Source organism: Notamacropus eugenii, chromosome 4 (assembly GCF_028372415.1).
Source record: "Notamacropus eugenii isolate mMacEug1 chromosome 4, mMacEug1.pri_v2, whole genome shotgun sequence".
Lineage (NCBI taxonomy): Eukaryota > Metazoa > Chordata > Mammalia > Diprotodontia > Macropodidae > Notamacropus > Notamacropus eugenii.
In genome coordinates, this window is record NC_092875.1 from 28,750,083 (window position 1) to 28,770,061 (window position 19,979).

The 19,979-nt window shown below is 44.6% G+C and overlaps 1 protein-coding gene across 3 annotated transcripts in view; it reads right to left on the reverse strand.

Annotated features, from left to right (window-relative positions):
- The window catches only part of FBXW8 (F-box and WD repeat domain containing 8), a 119,364-nt gene extending 107,844 nt beyond the window's left edge, over nt 1–11,520 (reverse strand). For 2 of the 3 annotated variants that reach the window (XM_072600328.1, XM_072600327.1), the window contains exon 1: nt 10,619–11,519. In XM_072600328.1, coding sequence (XP_072456429.1) covers nt 10,619–11,020 — 402 coding nt within the window. In that variant the 5' untranslated portion in view covers nt 11,021–11,519. Of the gene's footprint in view, nt 1–10,618 lie in introns of all 3 variants that reach the window. The other variant, XM_072600329.1, reaches the window with a different exon arrangement.
- Nucleotides 11,521–19,979: the final 8,459 nt, after the last annotated feature.

Sequence of the window (19,979 nt, forward strand, 5' to 3'; positions counted from 1 at the left end):
TAGAAATATCAGCTATCACTGTCATCCTATTACATTAAGAATTATCAAAGACACAGGAGTTCTTCAAATTTAAGGAAAACACTTTTTCAGGGGCACATGCACCAAATGTTCATTGCTGATGGCAAAAGAGGAATTTTTTTTTTGTCCAGTGGCTCACATATTTGTTGTTTTCCTATCAAATCCATTTATATTTGATTTAAAGGTATAGAAACCTCCTCAGTTTCTGCTACATAGGTAGGTCAAGCCAAAAACACAAAAGGCTAATGTTACATTGTTACTTCAAAGTCACTCAGTACTTGATTTTCCCAAAGTCTACTGGCCTTATTCCAAAGGCTTGGTAGAAACTGCAAATAGATCCATCCCCAGGGAGAGAGAGTTGCACTCCTATGTGCTAATGTAATACTAATTCTGTAAAGGGATTAGTTTTGTGCCTTACTGTCAGAAATTTAATCTACCCCCTCATTTTTTTTTAAAAAAGGGATAATTAGTAAGAGCCAAGTCAGTCAGAAGTGAGGAAATTGACTTTCTTCTTAATTCCTTCTCCAATGTAAACCTACAGGGAAAAAAGGGCAAAGAGAAAATTTCCCTAAGTGTCTTTTTTTTTAAGAGAGAGAAAAGTAACTATAACTATGATCAAAAACTGTTCATGCAATTACAATAAAATACTGTGGGACTAAAAGCCTCTCCTTTCCAAGGAAGTTTGTCTTGTTTACTTTAACTATTGGCAAAAGCTAAGTAAGCACAAGATATTACAATGAGATGTAATGGATGAAGCCAGCCTCCCCAAAGCACTGTTGAGTGCTGATGAAAAACAATAGGGGAGCAGAAGTCCAAAACAGTCAAAATTAAGTTTCTGCATATTGCCAGCACACCATCTATAGACTCACTTCAAAGAAATAGCTAATTAGCATTTATATGGCATCAAATGTTATCTCATTAGATTCTCCCAGCAACACCATGAAGTGGGTACATTATGCGGTACTCAGCAAAGTGCCTGCCACGTGGTAGGCACTTAATAAATATTGATCAATTATCCCTATTTTACAAATGAAGAAACTGAGGCTAAGAAAGCAAAGTGTCTTGCCCAGAGTCACAAAGCCAGTAAGTGTCTGAGGGGGATTAAAATGCAGGTCTTCCTCCAAGGCCAAGGCTCTATCCACTGCACCAACTAACGGAAATGATTCGTTCATTCAACAAGTACATGCAGAATACTTACTACGTGCTCAGCACCAAGAATAAGAAAGGATTCCCAATAAATATTTCCTGACTGATTGATTGGTTCCTAATTTCTAAAAATTTACCATTTAGGTAACAAGATGTATACACATCAAAAGTTAAATAGGAATACAGGGCAGCATCAGCAATCCCCAATTATGAATACATTTCCCTTACCAAACTTTGCAAATTGGAACTCACTTTCCCATTGAAATAATGTTATAATGTCGGGGGCGGGGGGGAGGGGCAGCAGGGACAGATGGGGTTAGGTTTCAAGGCTAGCCCACCAAAACCTATTTAACTCATAATACAGATGAATGGGTGGAATGTGGAATGTAGAACCTGATCACCACTATTCCACACTTTCTAGAAGGAAACGTTTTCCCATTTCCACCTGGAGGTGCCAGAAACACATCTTTCCTTACCACAGTAATATTCCTTCCAAGACACAAAAACTCTCACATGCCTATAAAAGACATACACACTTTGTCATCCCAAATAATCAACGTGCCTCTAGCAGGAGGCTCCTAGGGTGAGAGGAGAGTTTAGAAGTGGAAAGAGCAGAGAGGTGGCACCTGGAAAGGGTGGAGCTCTAGTCCAGTAAGGGTCGGGGGTGGGGAGGTGGAGAGAGAAAAATAGGGATTTCTTTCAAACTGCTTCCACTGGAACCGATGAGTGGGACAAAGTCTCAGTAGGAGTTAGATAAGGAAGGCTGGAGTGGGCTATGACTTCTGGGAAAGCAGGAGTCCTACAGAGAAAAGGCAATGGCTTCCAGGGCAATGGCTTGCACTAGCAGCAGAGGCAGCTGTAGCTAGGACTTTGGAGGAAAACTGGATAGTATTGGGAAGGGTCAAAGTGAGCCACTTACTCATCTAGTCCTAAGTACAAGGACGGCCTGTACATAACTGTCAAACAAGATGTGTAAACATTACATACTTTGATTACAGACGAAAGAAAAATCCTTGTGGACCAGAGAAGTAAGGAAAAGCTTTATGAAGAGGGTGACATTTCAGGCAAAATCTACATGTAAGACAGAAGTTATCACAAGAGAGTTAATTTCTTGTTTCAGCACTGATATCAGTTTACTTCTGGATTTCACACTGCCCAGATCTAAATGTCTAAAACGTGCAAGTTAGGGAAATAATTTATTCTTCTCTCAGGAATAGAAAAAGATGACAACTAAGTTAACTTTCTGGTCTGCAATCATAAATATGCTGATGATATGCTCTACTACTGCAGACATTTTCTTTTTTTTTTTTTTTTTTTTTTTTTTTATTATTAAATTTATTTATTTAACTTTTAACATTCATTTTCACAAAATTTTGGGTTACAAATTTTCTCCCCTTTTATCCCCTCCCCCCCCAAACACCAAGCATTCTAATTGCCCCTATGACCAATCTGCTCTCTCTTCTATCATCTCTCTCTGCCCTTGTCTCCATCTTCTCTTTTGTCCTGTAGGGGCAGATAGCTTTCTATACCCCTTTACCTGTTTTTCTTATTTCCTAGTGGCAAGCACATTACTCGACAGTTGATCCTAACACTTTGAGTTCCAACTTCTCTTCCTCCCTCCCTCCCCACCCCTTCCCTTTGGAAGGCAAGCAATTCAATATAGGCCATATCTGTGTAGTTTTGCAAATGACTTCCATAATAGTTGTGTTGTATAGGACTAACTATATTTCCCTCCATCCTATCCTGTCCCCCATTACTTCTATTCTCTTTTGATCCTATCCCTCCCCATGAGTGTCGACCTCGAATTGCACTCTCCTCCTCATGCCCTGCCTTCTATCATCCCCCCCACCCTGCTTGTCCCCTTATCCCCCACTTTCCTGTATTGTGAGATAGGTTTTCCTACCAAAATGAGTGTGCACTTTATTCTTTTCTTTAGTGGAATGTGATGAGAGTAGACTTCATGTTTTTCTCTCACCTCCCCTCTTTATCCCTCCACTAATGAGTCTTTTGAGTGCCTCTTTTATGAGAGATAATTTGCCCCATTCAATTTCTCCCTTTCTCTTCCCAATATATTTCTCTCTCACTGCTTGATTTCATTTTGTTTTAAAGATATGATCCCAACCTATTCAATTCACTCTGTGCACTCTGTCTCTATGTATGTGAGCGTGTGTGCATGTGTAATCCCACCCAGTACCCAGATACTGAAATGTTTCAAGAGTTACAAATATTGTCTTTCCATGTAGGAATGTAAACAGTTCAGCTTTAGTAAGTCCCTTATGACTTCACTTTGCTGTTCACCTTTTCATGGTTCTCTTCGTTCTTGTGTTTGAAAGTCAAATTTTCTTTTCAGCTCTGGTCTTTTCATCAAGAATACTTGAAAATCCTCTATTTCATTGAAAGACCATTTTTTCCCCTGAAGTATTATAGTCAGTTTTGCTGGGTAGGTGATTCTTGGTTTTAGTCCTAGTTCCTTTGACTTCTGGAATATACTGCTCCATGCCCTTCGATCCCTTAATGTAGAGGCTGCTAGATCTTGTGTTATCCTGATTGTATTTCCACAATACTTGAATTGTTTCTTTCTAGCTGCCTGCAGTATTTTCTCCTTGACCTGGGAACTCTGGAATTTGGCCACAATGTTCCTAGGAGTTTCTCTTTTTGGATCTCTTTCAGGCGGTGTTCTGTGGATTCCTTGAATATTTATTTTGCCCTCTGGTTCTAGAAACTCAGGGCAGTTTTCCTTAATAATTTCATGAAGGATGATGTCTAGGCTCTTCTTTTGATCATGGCTTTCAGGTAGTCCCATAATTTTTAAATTGTCTCTCCTGGATCTATTTTCCAGGTCTGTTGTTTTTCCAATGAGATATTTCACATTATCTTCCATTTTTCCATTCTTCTCTCTTTGTTCTGTGATTTCTTGGTTTTGCATAAAGTCATTAGCCTCCATCTGTGCCATTCTAATTTTGAGAGAACTATTTTCTTCAGTGAGCTTTTGAATCTCCTTTTCCATTTGGCTAATTCTGCTTTTGAAAGCATTCTTCTCCTCATTGGCTTTTTGAACCTCTTTTGCCAATTGAGTTAGGCTAGTTTTTAAGGTGGTAATTTCTTCAACATTTTTTTGGGTCTCCCTTAGCAGGGAGCTGATCTGCTGTTCATGCTTTGACTTCATGTCTCTCATTTCTCTTCCCAGCTTTTCCTCTACCTCTCTAACTTGATTTTCAAAATTCTTTTTGAGCTCTCCCATGGCCTGAGCCCATTGGGTGGGCTGGGACACAGAAGCCTTGATTTCTGTGTCTTTGCCTGATGGTAAGCATTGTTCTTCCTCATCAGAAAGGAAGGGAGGAAATGCCTGTTCGCCAAGAAAGTAACCTTCTATAGTCTTATTTCTTTTCCCTTTTCTGGGCATTTTCCCAGCCAGTGACTTGACCTCTGAATATTTTCCTCACACCCACCTCACCTCCTGATCCTCCCAGCCCGTGTTTGTGGTCTGAGATTCAAATGCTGCTTCCAGCCTCAGGGCTTTTGGCGGGGGCAGGGCTGCTATTCAGTATGAGATTATGATCTGGTGCTGAGATCGGGGCAGGGCCACCTCTCAGGCTCAGTTCCCTCAGGGGGTTTATGCGCAGACCTTCCGCAATGGATTCAGGCTCCCGCCCGCTTGGGGAGCCCCTGTCTGCAGCCGCCTCTCAGCTTCTACCTCCCGGGGGGGGCCTGAATTATGGGGGCACCCCACTCCCCTCTCGACCCGCCAAAGAGACTCTCTCACCCACCCCTGTCACCTGTGGGTGGAGGGACTTGTGCGGCCGCTGGAGATCCCGTCCCTGAAGCCTGCTCGGATCTGTTTCTCTCGGTGCCGCAGCCGTGGCCGCAGCAGGTCTCGGCTGAGCTTTGTGTCTGCAGCGCGACGGACCTTTTGCGAGAGGTTTGCAGATCCCTCTGTGGGTGGAGGGACCCGCGTGGCCGCTGGAGATCCTGTCTGTGAAGCCTGCTCGGATCTTTTCCTCTCGGTGCCGTGGCCGCTGCAGGGCTGCGCTCAGCTCCCAGTCCCGGCGCCCAGTCCGCAGCGCGAAGGACCCCCCGGCGAGAGGTTTGCAGGTCTCTCTGGAACAGAAATCTCCCTCGCTCCAATGTTCCGTGGCCTCTGGGTGCGGAATTCGCCGTGAGTTACTTCCCTGTAGCCATTCTATGGGTTGTGGGTTCAGAGCTATGTGTATGTGCGTCTTTCTACTCCGCCATCTTGGCTCCGCCCCCTACTGCAGACATTTTCAAGAATAATCAGTGGCTGATGCTGAAAAGTGTTTATTAATTAGAATAAAATATTCTACCTGGCTCTAAAATGTGGGTTCTAAATTTCCATATGATACTGATGATTGGGAAATACCTGTGCCCATGTATGAGCAGGTTTTTATTGAATGCCAAACATCTGAAAGACAAGAATAGACCTACGGTGGGTTTTAGGACCTTTGATAGCACACTTCCACGTGGAGCAACAATTCTCACTCAAATACAATTTCAAGATGCTATTAATGACAAGAACTTTGGCCGACTCGGAGTACAAGCGTGAGTGCTGTGGCTTACTAGGTCCATAACCTTGGAGCTAATTACAGAACCTCTCAGGGCTTCTGTGTCTACCTGTACAATGAGAACTTGACTACATGATCTCTCCGATCCTTCCCAACACAAATATTTTGATAATGATAATAAACAATATTATTCATTTATTGCTTTCCACACTGAGTGGCCTAAAAAAGAAGGAGGGAAAATGTAGGCAGAGTTCACCCCAGCAGGGAGAGAGGAAGAAGGCAGAAAGAAGGGCTGGAGCTCTGCTGAGGCTGCCCCAATATGACTAGTGAGGATGGAAAGAGAAGAGAAAAGGGGCAAAGAAGGAAGGTGCCTGCTCCCAGTGGCACTTTGCCCAGGAGAGTGACTGTCTTTTCGGCATCTGAGTAACCGAATATGAGGAAGAATATCAATTGTTCACTTAGTATATTCCTAACTCACCACCTCAGATGAGATGATTTCCAGCTACTCTTATTAAAAACTTCATGGACACAGACAACACTCAACGGCAGTCACTGCTGAGTTTTCATTTCCACTAAATTGTAGTTGTCTATCAAGGCCCTGCCACTCTTTAAATACATAGCTCTTCCCAGCCAACCCTACACTCTAGGAAGACGAAGCTCTTATGTTACCAAGCCCTGCATGTGCTCTCCAAGGGGGGCAAAATAAAAGATCAAAAGATAGTTTAATTATTTTTTCTATGTTAGCAGTTTCATCCCTAGTGAAAACTTTAGGCTGGAAGAGAAAACATTTTAAAATAATACAATATTCACAACCAAAATTAGTGTGCTCCCACTCCTAAAAAAAGGGCAGCTAGGTAGTGCAGTGGATAGAGCACCAGAACTGGAATAAAAAGGTTGTGAGTTCAAATGTGACCTTGGACACTTATTAGCTGTGTGACCCTGGGCAAGTCACTTCACCCTGTGTTTGCCTCAGTTTCCTCATCTGGAAAATGAGCTGGAGAAGGAAATGACAAACCACTGTGGTATCTTTGCCCAGAAAACCCCAAATTTCAGTCCATGACTGAAATGACTCAACAACTGCTAAAAGAAAAACAAAGCACTTTAGAGAAAGGACTTTACATTTGCACAATTAACTTTTAATGGGGGTCAATTCCCTTTCATTATTTCACCAGAATCAACATTACTGATATTCCTACATAGACCCAAAAGGGAATAAGTATTTTCAGTTTTAAGAATAAAATAAATTCCATTTTGTAAATGGTTCAGATGAGGATTCTCTAGTGGACAGAACATGGAGAAAGAAGCAAGACCTCTTAACATCATTATCCAAGTTCAAGAAATCAAATAGGTCCAGGGTCATCTCTAAGTCATAATAACATTCCTCTAAGACAAGAGTTACATTTCCATTTAGAACCGCACTGTTGAAAGTTATTAAGTCTTGGTTAAATAGAGCTAATAAATGGTAAATATTGGATATTACCAGCTGTTAAGTGTTTACTGCACAGACCACAGTTAGGCATGCCCCAGAATCAATTCCTCCACCAAAGGACAGCTCTTTTGGGTAACTTGCCAATTTCAGGGAAATTTCGGTTCTAAATCTCAGAGGACTTTTTTCTAGATGTTACCTCTGACTCATCACAGTCTCTTCTGAATTACATATGTATCCACAAGTAATTTCCCTATAATTAGGTTATAAGTTCTTTCAGAACAAGGACTACCCTACTTCATCACTGCATCCCCATTACCTCAGATACACAGAAAGTCATTCATTCAACAAGCATTTTATTTAAATAACTTTGTACTGACAGCGTCTGTTTTTAAATAACCTCCCTACACTGCCCACTGTATCCCTCTCCTATCTCTTCCCAAAGAGTCACTGCCTAAAACAAGAAAAAAAAGAGGAAAAAATAGTTCAGCAAAACTAACCGATATCCACAAGAGTCTAAACTTATGCACAGTATTTCACACCTGTGGTCCGCCACTTCTGCAAAAAGAGGAAAGGAGTGTATTTTCTCCTATTTACTGGGGAGTCAAGTTTCAACAAGAATTTTATTAAGGGCCTTCTAGATGCCAGACACAGGGTCAAGGTGCAGGTGATAAAAGACAAAATAGTCCTTGGCCTCAAAGAGTTTACATTATAGGAATTCAACAAGGTAGGTATTTCTACCACTAAGCAGAAAGCAACCCCTTCTCTGTGACAGGTAACATTCATATTTGCAAAGGGCTTTACAAATATCTCATTTGATCCTCATAACAACTCAGGTTGTAGGAGCTACACCCACTTTACCGACAAGAGACTGAGGCATAAGCACTTGCTGTCTCCCATGCCCAGGACTCTCTCCCTCTTCATCTTGGCCTCCAGACTCCTCTGGCTTCCTTCCAGTTTCAGCTAAAATCTCACTTTCTACAAGAAGCCTTTCCCAATTTCCTTTAATACTGGTGCCTTCCCTCCATTAATTATTTAAAATGGATTTTGTATCTACCTTGTTTAAACAAAGTGTGTGGTCTCCCCCATTGGATGGTGAGCCCTTGAGGGCAGAGGTTTACTTTGTACACCCAGTTAAAGTGCCAGTACGGAGCAGGTGCTTGATAAATGCTTGTTAACTGACTGAGACAAACAAGGATGAAGTGAATTGCCCAGGGTCCCAATCAGAGAGGTTCTGAGGCTGGATTTGTGCTCAGGTCTTCCTGACTCCTTCCACTGTGCCACATAACACAGGTTCAGACTTGGCAAAGCCTTCTGAGAACTCATCTGACTTCCCTGTTTCAAGGATGAAGAAAATGAAGGCCAAAAAAGCTAAATGAATCGCCTAAGCTCACGTGGGTTAGGTCATAAGGAGCAGAGTCCGGACTGAAACGCAGGTCCTCTTGACTCCAAATTCATTGCTTTTTCACTGTTCCAAAAGCCTCCCTCCTGTGGTGTCATGGCCAAAATGCCATCAAACTCATGGTAAACCTTCTGGTTAAGGATCTGATCTCAGCTACAACAATGCTCTGATAAAGATAGGGATTACTAGACACAAAACCTGTTTGGTCCAGTTGGACTTCCCTAAGTTTGTACTCCAAAAGCAAAGCACTCAGGAACCTGAGTCATCATTGTCCTCACTGACACTGAAATGCCATTTTAAAAGCCACTTGGAATTATGTAAATAAGGTCCAAAATGTCTATATACTTTGACATGGAGATTCCATTACTGGTCTTATACTTCAAGGAGGGCATTGATAAGAAGCAAATCCCTATCTAGGTACACCAAAATATTTATAAAATCACTTTTTGTGATAGCAAAGAATTGAAGACATAGAGATGTCCCTCCATTGAGGAACTGCCAAACAAACTGTAGTACATGAACATAATGGAATATTACTATGTTGTGAAAAATGATAAACGTGATGAATACAGAGAAGCATGACAAGATCTACATGAACTGATGCACAGTGAAACCAGCAGAGCCAAGAAAACAATAAACACAACCATTTACAGTAATTAAAGTGGAAGAATGACCACATACACAAAAGGTCAAAAGGAAATGCTGTAAAATTATAAAGAACAAGCAGGCTCAAAAGAAGAAATAGGAGATCACAGAGGGGGGAGGCCCCCAGGTGTTGCACATTACAAGGTTGTTTGTGGACTTTTCCCAAAAGTGCTGAACTACTGTGCTTATTTTTTTCTCTTTCTTTTCTTTTTTTGTCTTTAAGGCAGTATTTATTATATGAGATAGCTCATACTGGAAAACTATGGTAACATAAAAGACACAAAACATCAATAAAAACCTTCAAATTAAAAGATAAATTGAAAGATAAAAGTTTGAAAAGTACTTAACATATATTCATCATTTCATTCTGCACCATGCCTAACTACAGGTAGAATAAAAGCAGTTAAGTTCTTTCCTGTTCATTTTTTATCCTCCACACTAAAAACTGTACCTTGCACAAAAGTTCATTGGACCAGTTAACTATTATTACCTCCCTTTTACAGATGAAGAAAAGGAAGGTGAGAGGCTAAATGACACACAACTCAGTCACCCAATTAGGGCAAAAAGCCAGGTCTTTCTGACTTAAAATCCGCATCTTTAATGGAGGTTTCCACATAGTTGCTGCATAAACATGATGTTCTGGAGACGAAGGACGTCAAACACTGAAAGAAAAGCTCCACAAACCAAAACATTCCTAAGGGGACTTCGGTGAGGAGCAAAGAGCTGGAGACGAGGGAGGGGCCCAGCGCCTGGGGAAGAGCGCAAGGAGGTCCGTGAGGGCGATGGGTGATCACTGCGCCCTAAAACGTGAACAGAGAGCGAGCTGGGCACTTCACTAATCAGTGAATTCACTACGCATTTATTAGGCACCGACCGGCAGCCGGGCACTTCCGACACAAGCAAAGGGAGACCCAAGGCCTCCAGCAGTGACGCTGCCGACCGAACCTGACGGCGGGGGCGGTGCGGGAGGTGTCCCGCCACCTGCCGTGAGGCAGCTTTTTGTAAACACTCGTTGCAAGGTTCAGTTCCTGGCCCGTGGGGAGCACGTTCCCTGAGGGCGGAGACGGGCACATCCCCACGCAAAGCGCATCCGCAAAGTTTACTTCTAGAGCGCTCAAACCCGCGTGCTCCACCTGGGGCAGGGGGAGAGGAGGCGGGGCCCCGGGAGGCGGGGCCTGGGAAGAGGCGGGGCCCGGGAGGAGGAGGGGCCCTGGGAGGAGGAGGGGCCTGCGGAGGAGGAGGGGCCTGCGGAGGAGGAGGGGCCTGCGGAGGAGGCAGGGCCCGGAAGGAGGCGGGGCCTCTGAAGAGACAGGGCCCGGGAGGAGGCGTGGCCCGGAAGGAGGAGGGGCCTGCGGGGGAGGCGGGGCTCGCTTCCAGACCCCGATTGGGCCGGGGGCGCGGGGGAGGGAGTTTTAAGAGCAGCCCCAGGCCCGGCCCGACCAGACGCACGGAGACACCTACCAGATCTCGAATGAGCTGCTCCAGTAGCCTGTCGCCGCCAGCGCTTTCGGGGTGCTCGGGCTGGGGGGCGTCGGGGGCCTGGGGGACCCGTCCCCCGCTGGGGCCGGAGAGCTCCCCGGCTGTCCGGGGCGGGGCCAGGGCCGGCGGGCACTCCCCGCCCTCCAGGAGGCTCTTGGCTAGTTCGAAGTAGCCCGGGGCAGCCCTAGCCTGCTGGCCGGAGGCACCCCCGGGGGAGTCCCGCACGGTCCCGTCGGTCCCGTCGCTGCTCCTCCGCGACCCAAGCTCCAGGGCTGCCCCCGCCGCCCCCTCCCCGCTCCGCCGCCGCCTCTTGGCCGGCCCCTCTCGGAGGGCCAGCTCCTCCCGCCAGCGGCGGCGGAACTCGTCCAGGCCGGCCTCGGCCATGGGGGGCCGGCCGCAGCCCCCCTCTCACTGCGACAGGGACCCCTCACCCCGGGATAAATGGGGGACCTTCACCCCGAAATAAAGGAGGACCCTCACTCCGAGATAAAGGGGAACTTTAACAAAGATAAACGGGAACCCCTCACTCCGAGATCAAAAGGGGAACACTGCAATCAAGAGGGCCGCTTACACTGAGATCAAGGGGGACTCGCCCCCAAGTTCAAGGGAGTGAGCCCTCACCCCAAGATCAGGACTCCACCCCCAAACGAGGGGAAGCATCCCTCAGATCGATGTTTCTTCGCCCCCTGATCTAGAGGGAAAATGGGACGCTGAGTCAAGGGGGACCCCTTTATCCCAAGACCAAAGGGAAATGAATCCTTACCCCGAGAAAAAGGGGTCCTAAGATAAAAGGGGGCCCCCATTCACCCCCAATTTAAAGGACCTCCCTACACTCCCACATGGGGGCCAAAAAAAAAACCCGGAAAGAGGGGACATGCCCCCCAAGCCCGGCCGGTCCCACCCCCCCCTCCCCGCCCTCAACTCCGCTCGTTCCCACAGGGAGCCCCCCAAGTCTCTGCTGTCCCCCGAGGCCAGGTCCCCTCTTCCCCAGTCCAGCGCCGGCGTCTTTCTCGGTCTCCTCCGGAACTGTCCCTCGAGGGCAAAGGTCCGCCACCAGAGCCGGAAACCGACGCCTCGGGCCTGGGGTTCCGGGCAGGTTGTGTGCGCGCGGGTGGTGCCTAAGCCCTTGAGTTCCGGGCGGTCTCCGGGCGCACGCGCGGCCCCGCCCCCGGCCCCGCCCGCCTCCCAGGCCGCTCCCGAAGCCCGACACTGTCAGAGAGTCCCCGCTGGGCCCTAGAAGGCCCGGCTGCAGTCAGAAGCGTGCAAGGGGCGGGGCTGTGTGCGCGCGCTGCCCGGGACCGGGAGGGGCGGGGCAGAGGGAGGGGGTAGCCGCGCCAGTCAGTCAGCCTGCATTTATCGAGCTCCTACTGTGTGCTGGGACTGAGCTAGGCGCAGGGGCGCTGCTTCCCAGCTGGGGGACCCAATGCCACAGGGAATTATCCTAGATCAATCCCGCAAACGTCATTCCTGGTGTGGTGGATAGGACAGTAAATTCGGAAGGCGGAAGACTAGGGTTCAAATCCTCCCTCCAGACATTTGCGCTGTGGGATCCTGACCAAGTCACCTGTATATACCTCAGGTTCCTAGTCTGGAAATCGAGGGGGCTGTGTTCCGTGGGCTCCAAAGTCCTCTTCCAGCCTTCAATCTAGGAAACTGTGACGCTGACTTTCAGGGTTTTAGTGTCCTACCCAGTAAAATGGGGGCAGGACGTGGTGTATTCAGTGGTCAGTAAAGTCCTTACACTTCTCAGTCCATGGTTATGTTTATGGTGTGCTAGGCAACGGAAAAGAAGGACCTAAATGAGTGAATGGATGGATGTATGGATGGATGGATGGATGGATGGATGGATGGATGGATGGATGCACAGACAGATGGATAGATGATAGACAGAAAGATACATAGATGATAGATAGATAGATAGATAGATAGATAGATAGATAGATAGATAGATAGATAGATAGGCATAGATAAATAGGTACATTCCACTGGAATACTACAAACACAGGCAGCCTGGTGAAATGTGGAGCTGGACTCAGAACAACTTACCTCTCTGCTATACATTGGAAGTGCAACCCTGGGTTAATCACTGAACCTCTCGCCTATCCAGAATACTTCTAGAATCAAACTAGAATGGGAACTAGAAGAGACTTGAGAGATCTTCTTATCCAACCCTTTTCGTGTTACAGAGAAAATCGATAGGATTATAGACTCAGAATTGCAAGGGACCCCAGAAATCACCCAGCCCAGTGGCATCAAACTCAAATAGAAACAGATCCCTTCAGGAAGCATACTGATTTAGAAAACTACAAATTAACATTATCTATGTCATTTTTATTAGTTTCATTAAACATTTCCCAATTTAATCTGGTTCAGGCAGCACTCAGGGGGGGTTTGACACCTATGAATTCTTGTCCAACATAGCCCCACCCTTAGTTTACAGATGAGTCTGAGCCCCAGAAAGTTTAAATGACTTACTTGCCGCAGGTCACTGGGACAGTAAGTGTGAGAGGCAGGATTTGAACTCAGATCCTCTGACTGGAGACTCAGTGCTCCTAGCAAATCTAGATTTAAAGGAAAAAAAGATGATGCGCAATTTAGAGTAGAGCAATGTATAGCAGAGGCAGCTAGGGGGCGTCATAGTACACAGAGCATTGAGTCTGGAATCAAGAAGACTCATTTTCCAGTCACTTACTAGTTGTGTGAACCTAGGCAAGTCACTCAACCAAGTTTGCCTCAGTTTCCCCATCTGTAAAATAAGCTGGAGAAGGAAATGGCAAACTACTCCAGTATCTCTGTCAAGAAATATCCCAAATGGGGTCACAAAGAAGAACACAATGGGAACGACCACACAATTACAATGTATAGCAAGCCAAGCTACAGAAAAAGACTTGGATTTGAGTCAATTAATAGACTTACCTTTATTAATCACCTACAATGTATAGGTACGTACTCTATGTCAGGGATACAGTTACCAAAAAATGAAAATATCTTTCTGGAGGAAGATTTATTTTATCAGGGGATCCACTATGTACATACATTGTACATCTAAGACTTGGGTTCTTGCCATCACTTCCTCGTCACCTTAGTACAAAGCAGCCAGGAGAGAGTTCCACTCTGATGCTTGATGAAAAATGACGGGCAAAATTGGGAAGAGAGCTTCACTCTTTGGAATCAACTGGTCCTCATTGCTTATGCTTATGCTCTTTTAATATCCATCTTTTTGTATGACTAAATAAATCTATTTTTGTTAAATGTTGAATGACGGCAGGTGTCTCAGCATTTTGTTCCTATGTAAAACAAACTACCAGGGGACTGGCCTGGGTCAGGTCCAGCCTAGAATAGGAGAAAAGTCAAATGAAGCCAATTAACATTTATGAGGCATTTCCTATGGGCCAGACACTGTGCTAAGCATTGGGGATACAAAGAAAGGCAAAAACTAGTCCTTGCGCTCAAGGAGATCATGGTCTAATGGGGGAGAAGCAGCATTTAAACAGCTATGCACAAAGGATGTATTTTGAAATGCTGGTTAGAAATGTCTCCAGGGCAACCGATTTGAAATGTCTAATTGGCATCGATATAGGTGCTGCAGGACTGAAGTTCAGAAAAGAGACCAGACCTAGATATAGGTATCTGGGAGACATCTGCTTAGAGATGATAATTAAGTCCAGAGGAGCTGGTAAGATCACCAAGAGAGAAAGAGAGAGGAAAAAAACAGGGTTCAAGAGAAAGCCTCAGGGTACTCCTACAGTTAGGTTTGAATATCTGAGCAATGATTTTTTTTTTAAATCACATTAAGAATAGGAGTTCTGGGCTGCAGCATCCTATTTTGGAAATGTTGGGTTTTAGGTGTTTCTGAGGCAACCAATTCGAAATGTCCAATAGGCAGTTAGTGATGCTAGTCTGAAACTTGGGAGAGAGAGAGATTTGGACATATAGATCTGCATATGGGAGTCATTAGCATGGAGATGATAATTAAATTGGAGGGGGGAAATGAGAGAGACAGATACAGAGTCAGACAGACACAGGAAGAGATAAAGAGAAAGAAACAGAGACACCATAAAGAGAGAAACATAGAGAGGAGAGAGAGACAGAGACAGACAGACAAAAACAGAGACAGAGACACCAGAAGAAACAAAGAGAAAGAAACAGGGAGAGAGAGAGAGAGAGAGAGAGAAGAGGATAGAGAAGAGGCAAGCCAGATCCTTGGAGTATACTTAGTTTTGAATGTTTGATAAATGATTTTTAATATAAATGATCATAGTAATTGCAAGTCATTTCTCCCCTCCTTGTCCCAAAGGATGTAGACACAATGAGACTGAGAAGGGTCAGTCAGGGTGAGACCCAGGAGAAAGTAGTATCCAGGAAGAGAAATGGTGATCAGTTGGGTCAAATGCAGCAGAAATAGAGAAAGGCCAAGACTAGGGGAAACCCCAACAGATCCATCAATTAAGAGATTGTTGGTAACTTTGTAGAGAGAGATTTCAGTTGAATGAATGGTGAGTTAAAAAGTCAGATTGCAAAAGACTGAGGAGTTACTGAGGACAGGAGATCCCTCTGACACTTCTGACATTTTGGGCTAGGTAAAACATTTAAATGTTTAGAGCCTAAATTCTTGATGAGTCTAAGTTGCAGAATGGGTGCAGATCAGCATTTGTGAAGGGAGTTTCCTACACCAATAAAAATACAAATTCAGGTTTAACAAAAAAGCTTTAACAGATTAAGTTACAATAAGACTTTTGGAACACCCCATATAGTATCTGATAGCAGACATTTATTGTAAGATCATGATGTAAGGGCCTTCAGAAGGCGGAGAGTCCAACCTCTTCACTTGATGAGGAAATTGAGGCTCAGGGAGGTTAAATGGTTTGCAACTGGTGATGCAACTAGTAAGTAAAAGTAGGACTTGAGGACAGATCATTGGATCACAGGTTCATTGGAAGGGTTATAGAATCCTATTCCTTTGCAGTATCTTCACAGGTCCATCTTCCCAACCCCCATTTTCATGGGTAGGCTAGGTCTCTAGAGGGTGACTGACTACCACCACTCTCTAAGTCCCAAGTACTGTTCATGAGCCCCCACCAGTATACTTCTCAGTAAGAGTTACTCAGTAGACTCAATGAACTTTTAGATAAGGTATTTACTGAGAAGTTATGGCAAGAGCAGTTGGTAGGAAATATTTCCTCCAAATTGGGGATGCACTTTCTTCCATGTACAAGGTATTCTGAGGAAAGTGAAATCAAACCTAAAGTACAATGATAGTGAGGCATACTTAAAAAAACACATGTGGCAAAAGTATACCTTCTGCTCCTGACCCTGGGAGTCCTTTTCTCTCTTCATAAGTCCTCATGAAGATCCCCTTAAGGGTAGTTCTCTGAGGGACAATGCCTCTGTTAAATCCACAGCCATCAATTCTCTCTGCCAAAAGGGGTCTTAGTGCCTGAAACTGTACCCATGCCTGAATTAAGTTCCTTTCCATATCCATCAGTTGACACTACTGGCCAGTGGCCACAGCTACCACAAATGGAACCTCTGATGAGAACTCTGAATCTCTAGAACTTACTAAGACACTTCAGTACTTCAATGTTGGCATACTTATTCACCAGAGAATAAACACAAAGATACAGAAGCAGTCATGTGTTCATGGCCTTCTGGGGTGAGGTAGGGATGGGAAAGGGAATAAGTATTTATCAAGCTCCTACAACATGCCAGGCTCTGTGCTAAGTACTTTATAAGTATTATCTCATTTGATCCTCACACTAACTCTAGGAGGTAGATGCATTATTATTGCCATTTTGTGACTGAGGAAACTGAGGCAAACAGATGTTGACTTGCTTGGGATCACACAAGTAATAAGTGTTTGAGGCCGAATTTAAACTTCCTAACTCTAGATCCAACATTCTATTCATTTTGACACCCAACTTAGCTGACTAAGAGACAGAGCAACCCCCTCTCCTCCACCCAACTCTCTGAACCAGTGTGGTCTTCAAGAAAAGAGAATGAGAGATGGGAGGGTCCCCTCTTGCGTATACACTCTTAGTTCCAGTTCTTCAGTACCTGAGGCAGCAGTTCTGCCTGTTCCTTAGTCAATGAAAAAACGTTTTATCACACAATACCCATCCCTTGCCACCATGACCTGAAACATATTCCTCCCTAAGTTTCCACACAGTCACTAAAACTGGAATCACACAGAATATCTGCACATGTTCCTAATACTGGACCTTGTTGGGCAGTCTACTCCATGACACCCTCACTTTACAGATGAGAAAACTGAGGCCCAGACAGGTTAAGTGATTTGACCGTGATCATACAGTTAGTAAATGTCTGAAACAGAAGAGGAAGAAGTCTTAGAGGGAAAGGTGGGAGAAGGCTGGAAGGTGGAGAGGGCATCAAAGGAGTCATGGTCTGGGTTTGAAATGAGCCTAGCTGGCATAATGCCTACTCAAGTGTTCCTGCTAGATATCATTTGGCTTTTGTGAAGGCATTACTACAAGACATAAAATATTGGGCTTAAGGAATAGTAATAAGGCCAGTTTGACCAGGGAATAAGAATTATGAAGAGGATCAATTGAGTAAGTGAGATATCTAGAAAGATAGACTAGAGCCAGATTGTAAAGGGAGAGAGAGAGAGAGAGAGAGAGAGAGAGAGAGAGAGAGAGAGAGAGAGAGAGAGAGAGAGAGAGAGAGGAGAGAGAGAGAGGAGAAGAAGAAGAAGAAGAAGAAGAAGAAGAAGAAGAAGAAGAAGAAGGAGGAGGAGGAGGAGGAGGAGGAGGAGGAGGAGGAGGAGGAGGGGAAGAAAGAGAAGAAGAAGAAAGAAGATCCTTTAGGATTACAGAATCATAAGATCACAGATCTTGGGCACCCCTCTTTGGTCCTCAGGTCCTGATGGATGGACTTTTGCCCTATCTTGCTGAATCCCATTCTCACCATGCTAGCCTTAATTTCCCAATACTTACATCACTGAGATTCAAGTACCTCAAGGGCCCTCAGATAAAGAAACAAAGTTACATAGGTAGTAAGCATCCAAGGCAAGATTTGAATTCAGGTCTTCCTGATTCCAAATCCAGATTCCTATCTACTCTAGGCTTACTGTCTCTCAAAAACTAGGCTGAGCATTTAGATGTCTGAACAATAGGAACCTTACAAATGCAAATATAAATAGAAAATCAGACACTCAAGTCAATAAGTTGGGATTTATATGGGCACTTAACATCTCCAGAGTGCCTTGGCCATCACAAAGTTTTCTTTAACGGACTTGAGGCAATTGAAGGATGAACATCAGAAGGCTATGGTGAAGGTGAATTAGATAATGTCTGTAAGATGATCAAGCTTTTAGGATAGAAGAAATATATCTATCCCAAGGACCTGAAGCATTATTCTTTTTTAAACAAGAACCCTTCAAGGGAGACGAGAAGTGTCAGGTCCATTGTCTCTCCCTGTACCACCAACCCCATCACATCACCGTCAACATCAGCATCATCAACAAACATTTATTGACGGTCCTTTAATAGTTCCTATTCCCTTACTGGGGTAGTGAGGTGGTACAATGTACAGAGCACTGGCCCTTGAGTCAGAGGGATGTGAGTTCAAATCAAACTTCAGACTTAAGAGCTGTGTGACCCTGGGCAAGTCATTTAACCCTCTTTGCCTGAAACAACCCAATAGGGGGCAAAGCCAAGATGGCAGAGTAAAAGCAGAGACTCACCTGAGTTCTCCAAACCCCTTCAAATACCTTTTAAAAGTGAGTCTGAACAAATTCTAGAGTGGCAGAATCCACAAAAAGACAGAGTGTGGCAGATTTCCAGCCTAAGACAACCTAGAAAGTTGACAGGAATGATCTATTGCTCTAGGCTAGGAGAGGAGCTCAGTCTAAGTGCACACAGGCTGCACCAGTGCAGATTTGACCATAGCAAAGCCACAGCAGACCCCAGCAGAATGAATCACTGGCAGCAGTGAGGATTCCCAGATGTTTCATCACAGAAGAGGGATCTGTGGGAACTGAGTGAGAGAGAAGTGCAATCTTGCACAGGGCCTGCAGCAGCAGCAGCAGCTACTCCTGGGGCTATCAGCCCACAGACTGAATGTTTGCAAATCATCTATTTAAACTTCTGGGAGCCAAAATGACTGAGTTTACCTTGAAAAAAACTCAGCGAGTATTGTGCCAGGAAAAATCTTGGCATAGTGGAGCCAGTAGAAAGATGGGGTATGGCAGTCTTTTAGCTTGGGAAGCTAGGGAAATTAATAAGAAAGGTCCCTCTTAAAGTGGCTGAAAGGGACCAGTACAGGTTGGAAGACATCCCATCAAGCCAGCAGCAAGCCCCACCTCAGCAGACCAGTGGGAGATCCTGAGCCCCAGGGTGGAAGGGCAGGAAAGTGCCAACACTAGGCCCATATCACCTCCAGCTCAGCACCAGGTAAACTACCAGACTACTACAATACCCAACTGCTAACACCTGAGGCCCCAGCATAGAAAACCAGTAATCAGGTCCCTAGCTCCCAGCACAAGAAGTCTGGGGCAGAGCCCCCTGGGCCCCAGAAGGATAGATCAAATTTAATAGCCAGGAAAAAAGCAAGCAACATGAGCAAGAAGAATAAAAAAAAATCAGTGACCATAGAGAAATATCTTGGTGACAGAAAAGATCAAAACAAATTCTGGAGAGGACAACATGGTCAATGTACCTACACCTGAAACCTCAAAGGAGAATATGAAGTGGTCTCAAGCCCAAAAAACCTTCTTGGAAGAACTCAAAAAGGATTTTAAAAGTCAAATTGGAGAGGTAGAAGAAAAATCAAATAATTCCTTTAAAAATACAATTGACAAAATGGGGGAGGCAGGAAGCACACTGAAACAACCCAATAACAAAAATGTCCTTAATACTTTTAAGTTCACAAAGCACTATCTTGATGAGAAGCTACTTGTTCCTATTTATAAATGACATTGTTCTGAATGCATTAAGTCCCAAGACATTGTGGAGCCTTCTGGATGAGATTCAGAAGGGACAGGAAATGGATATGTCAATTTTATCAGTATAGAAAATTTCCTGAATGAGGGAATTCTACTGTAGATAGAAGTGCTGGGGACACTGAAAGTTTAAGTGACTTGACCAGGTCACAGCCATGATGTGTCAGAAAACAGGATTTGAACACAGGTTTTCCTGCCTTCAAAGTCAACTCTTTATCTCCTATACTATGATTGCCTTTCGTGACTCTTTGTTGTTACTCAAAAACTCATTTTGAATGCTTAATGGAAACAACAAAAACTTCATCCTAATCATCTACACAAGAAAAGTCAAGTGAAAAGTGCTTATTACCTAGCCAGAGATTTCTAAAGTAGGAGAGACTGTCC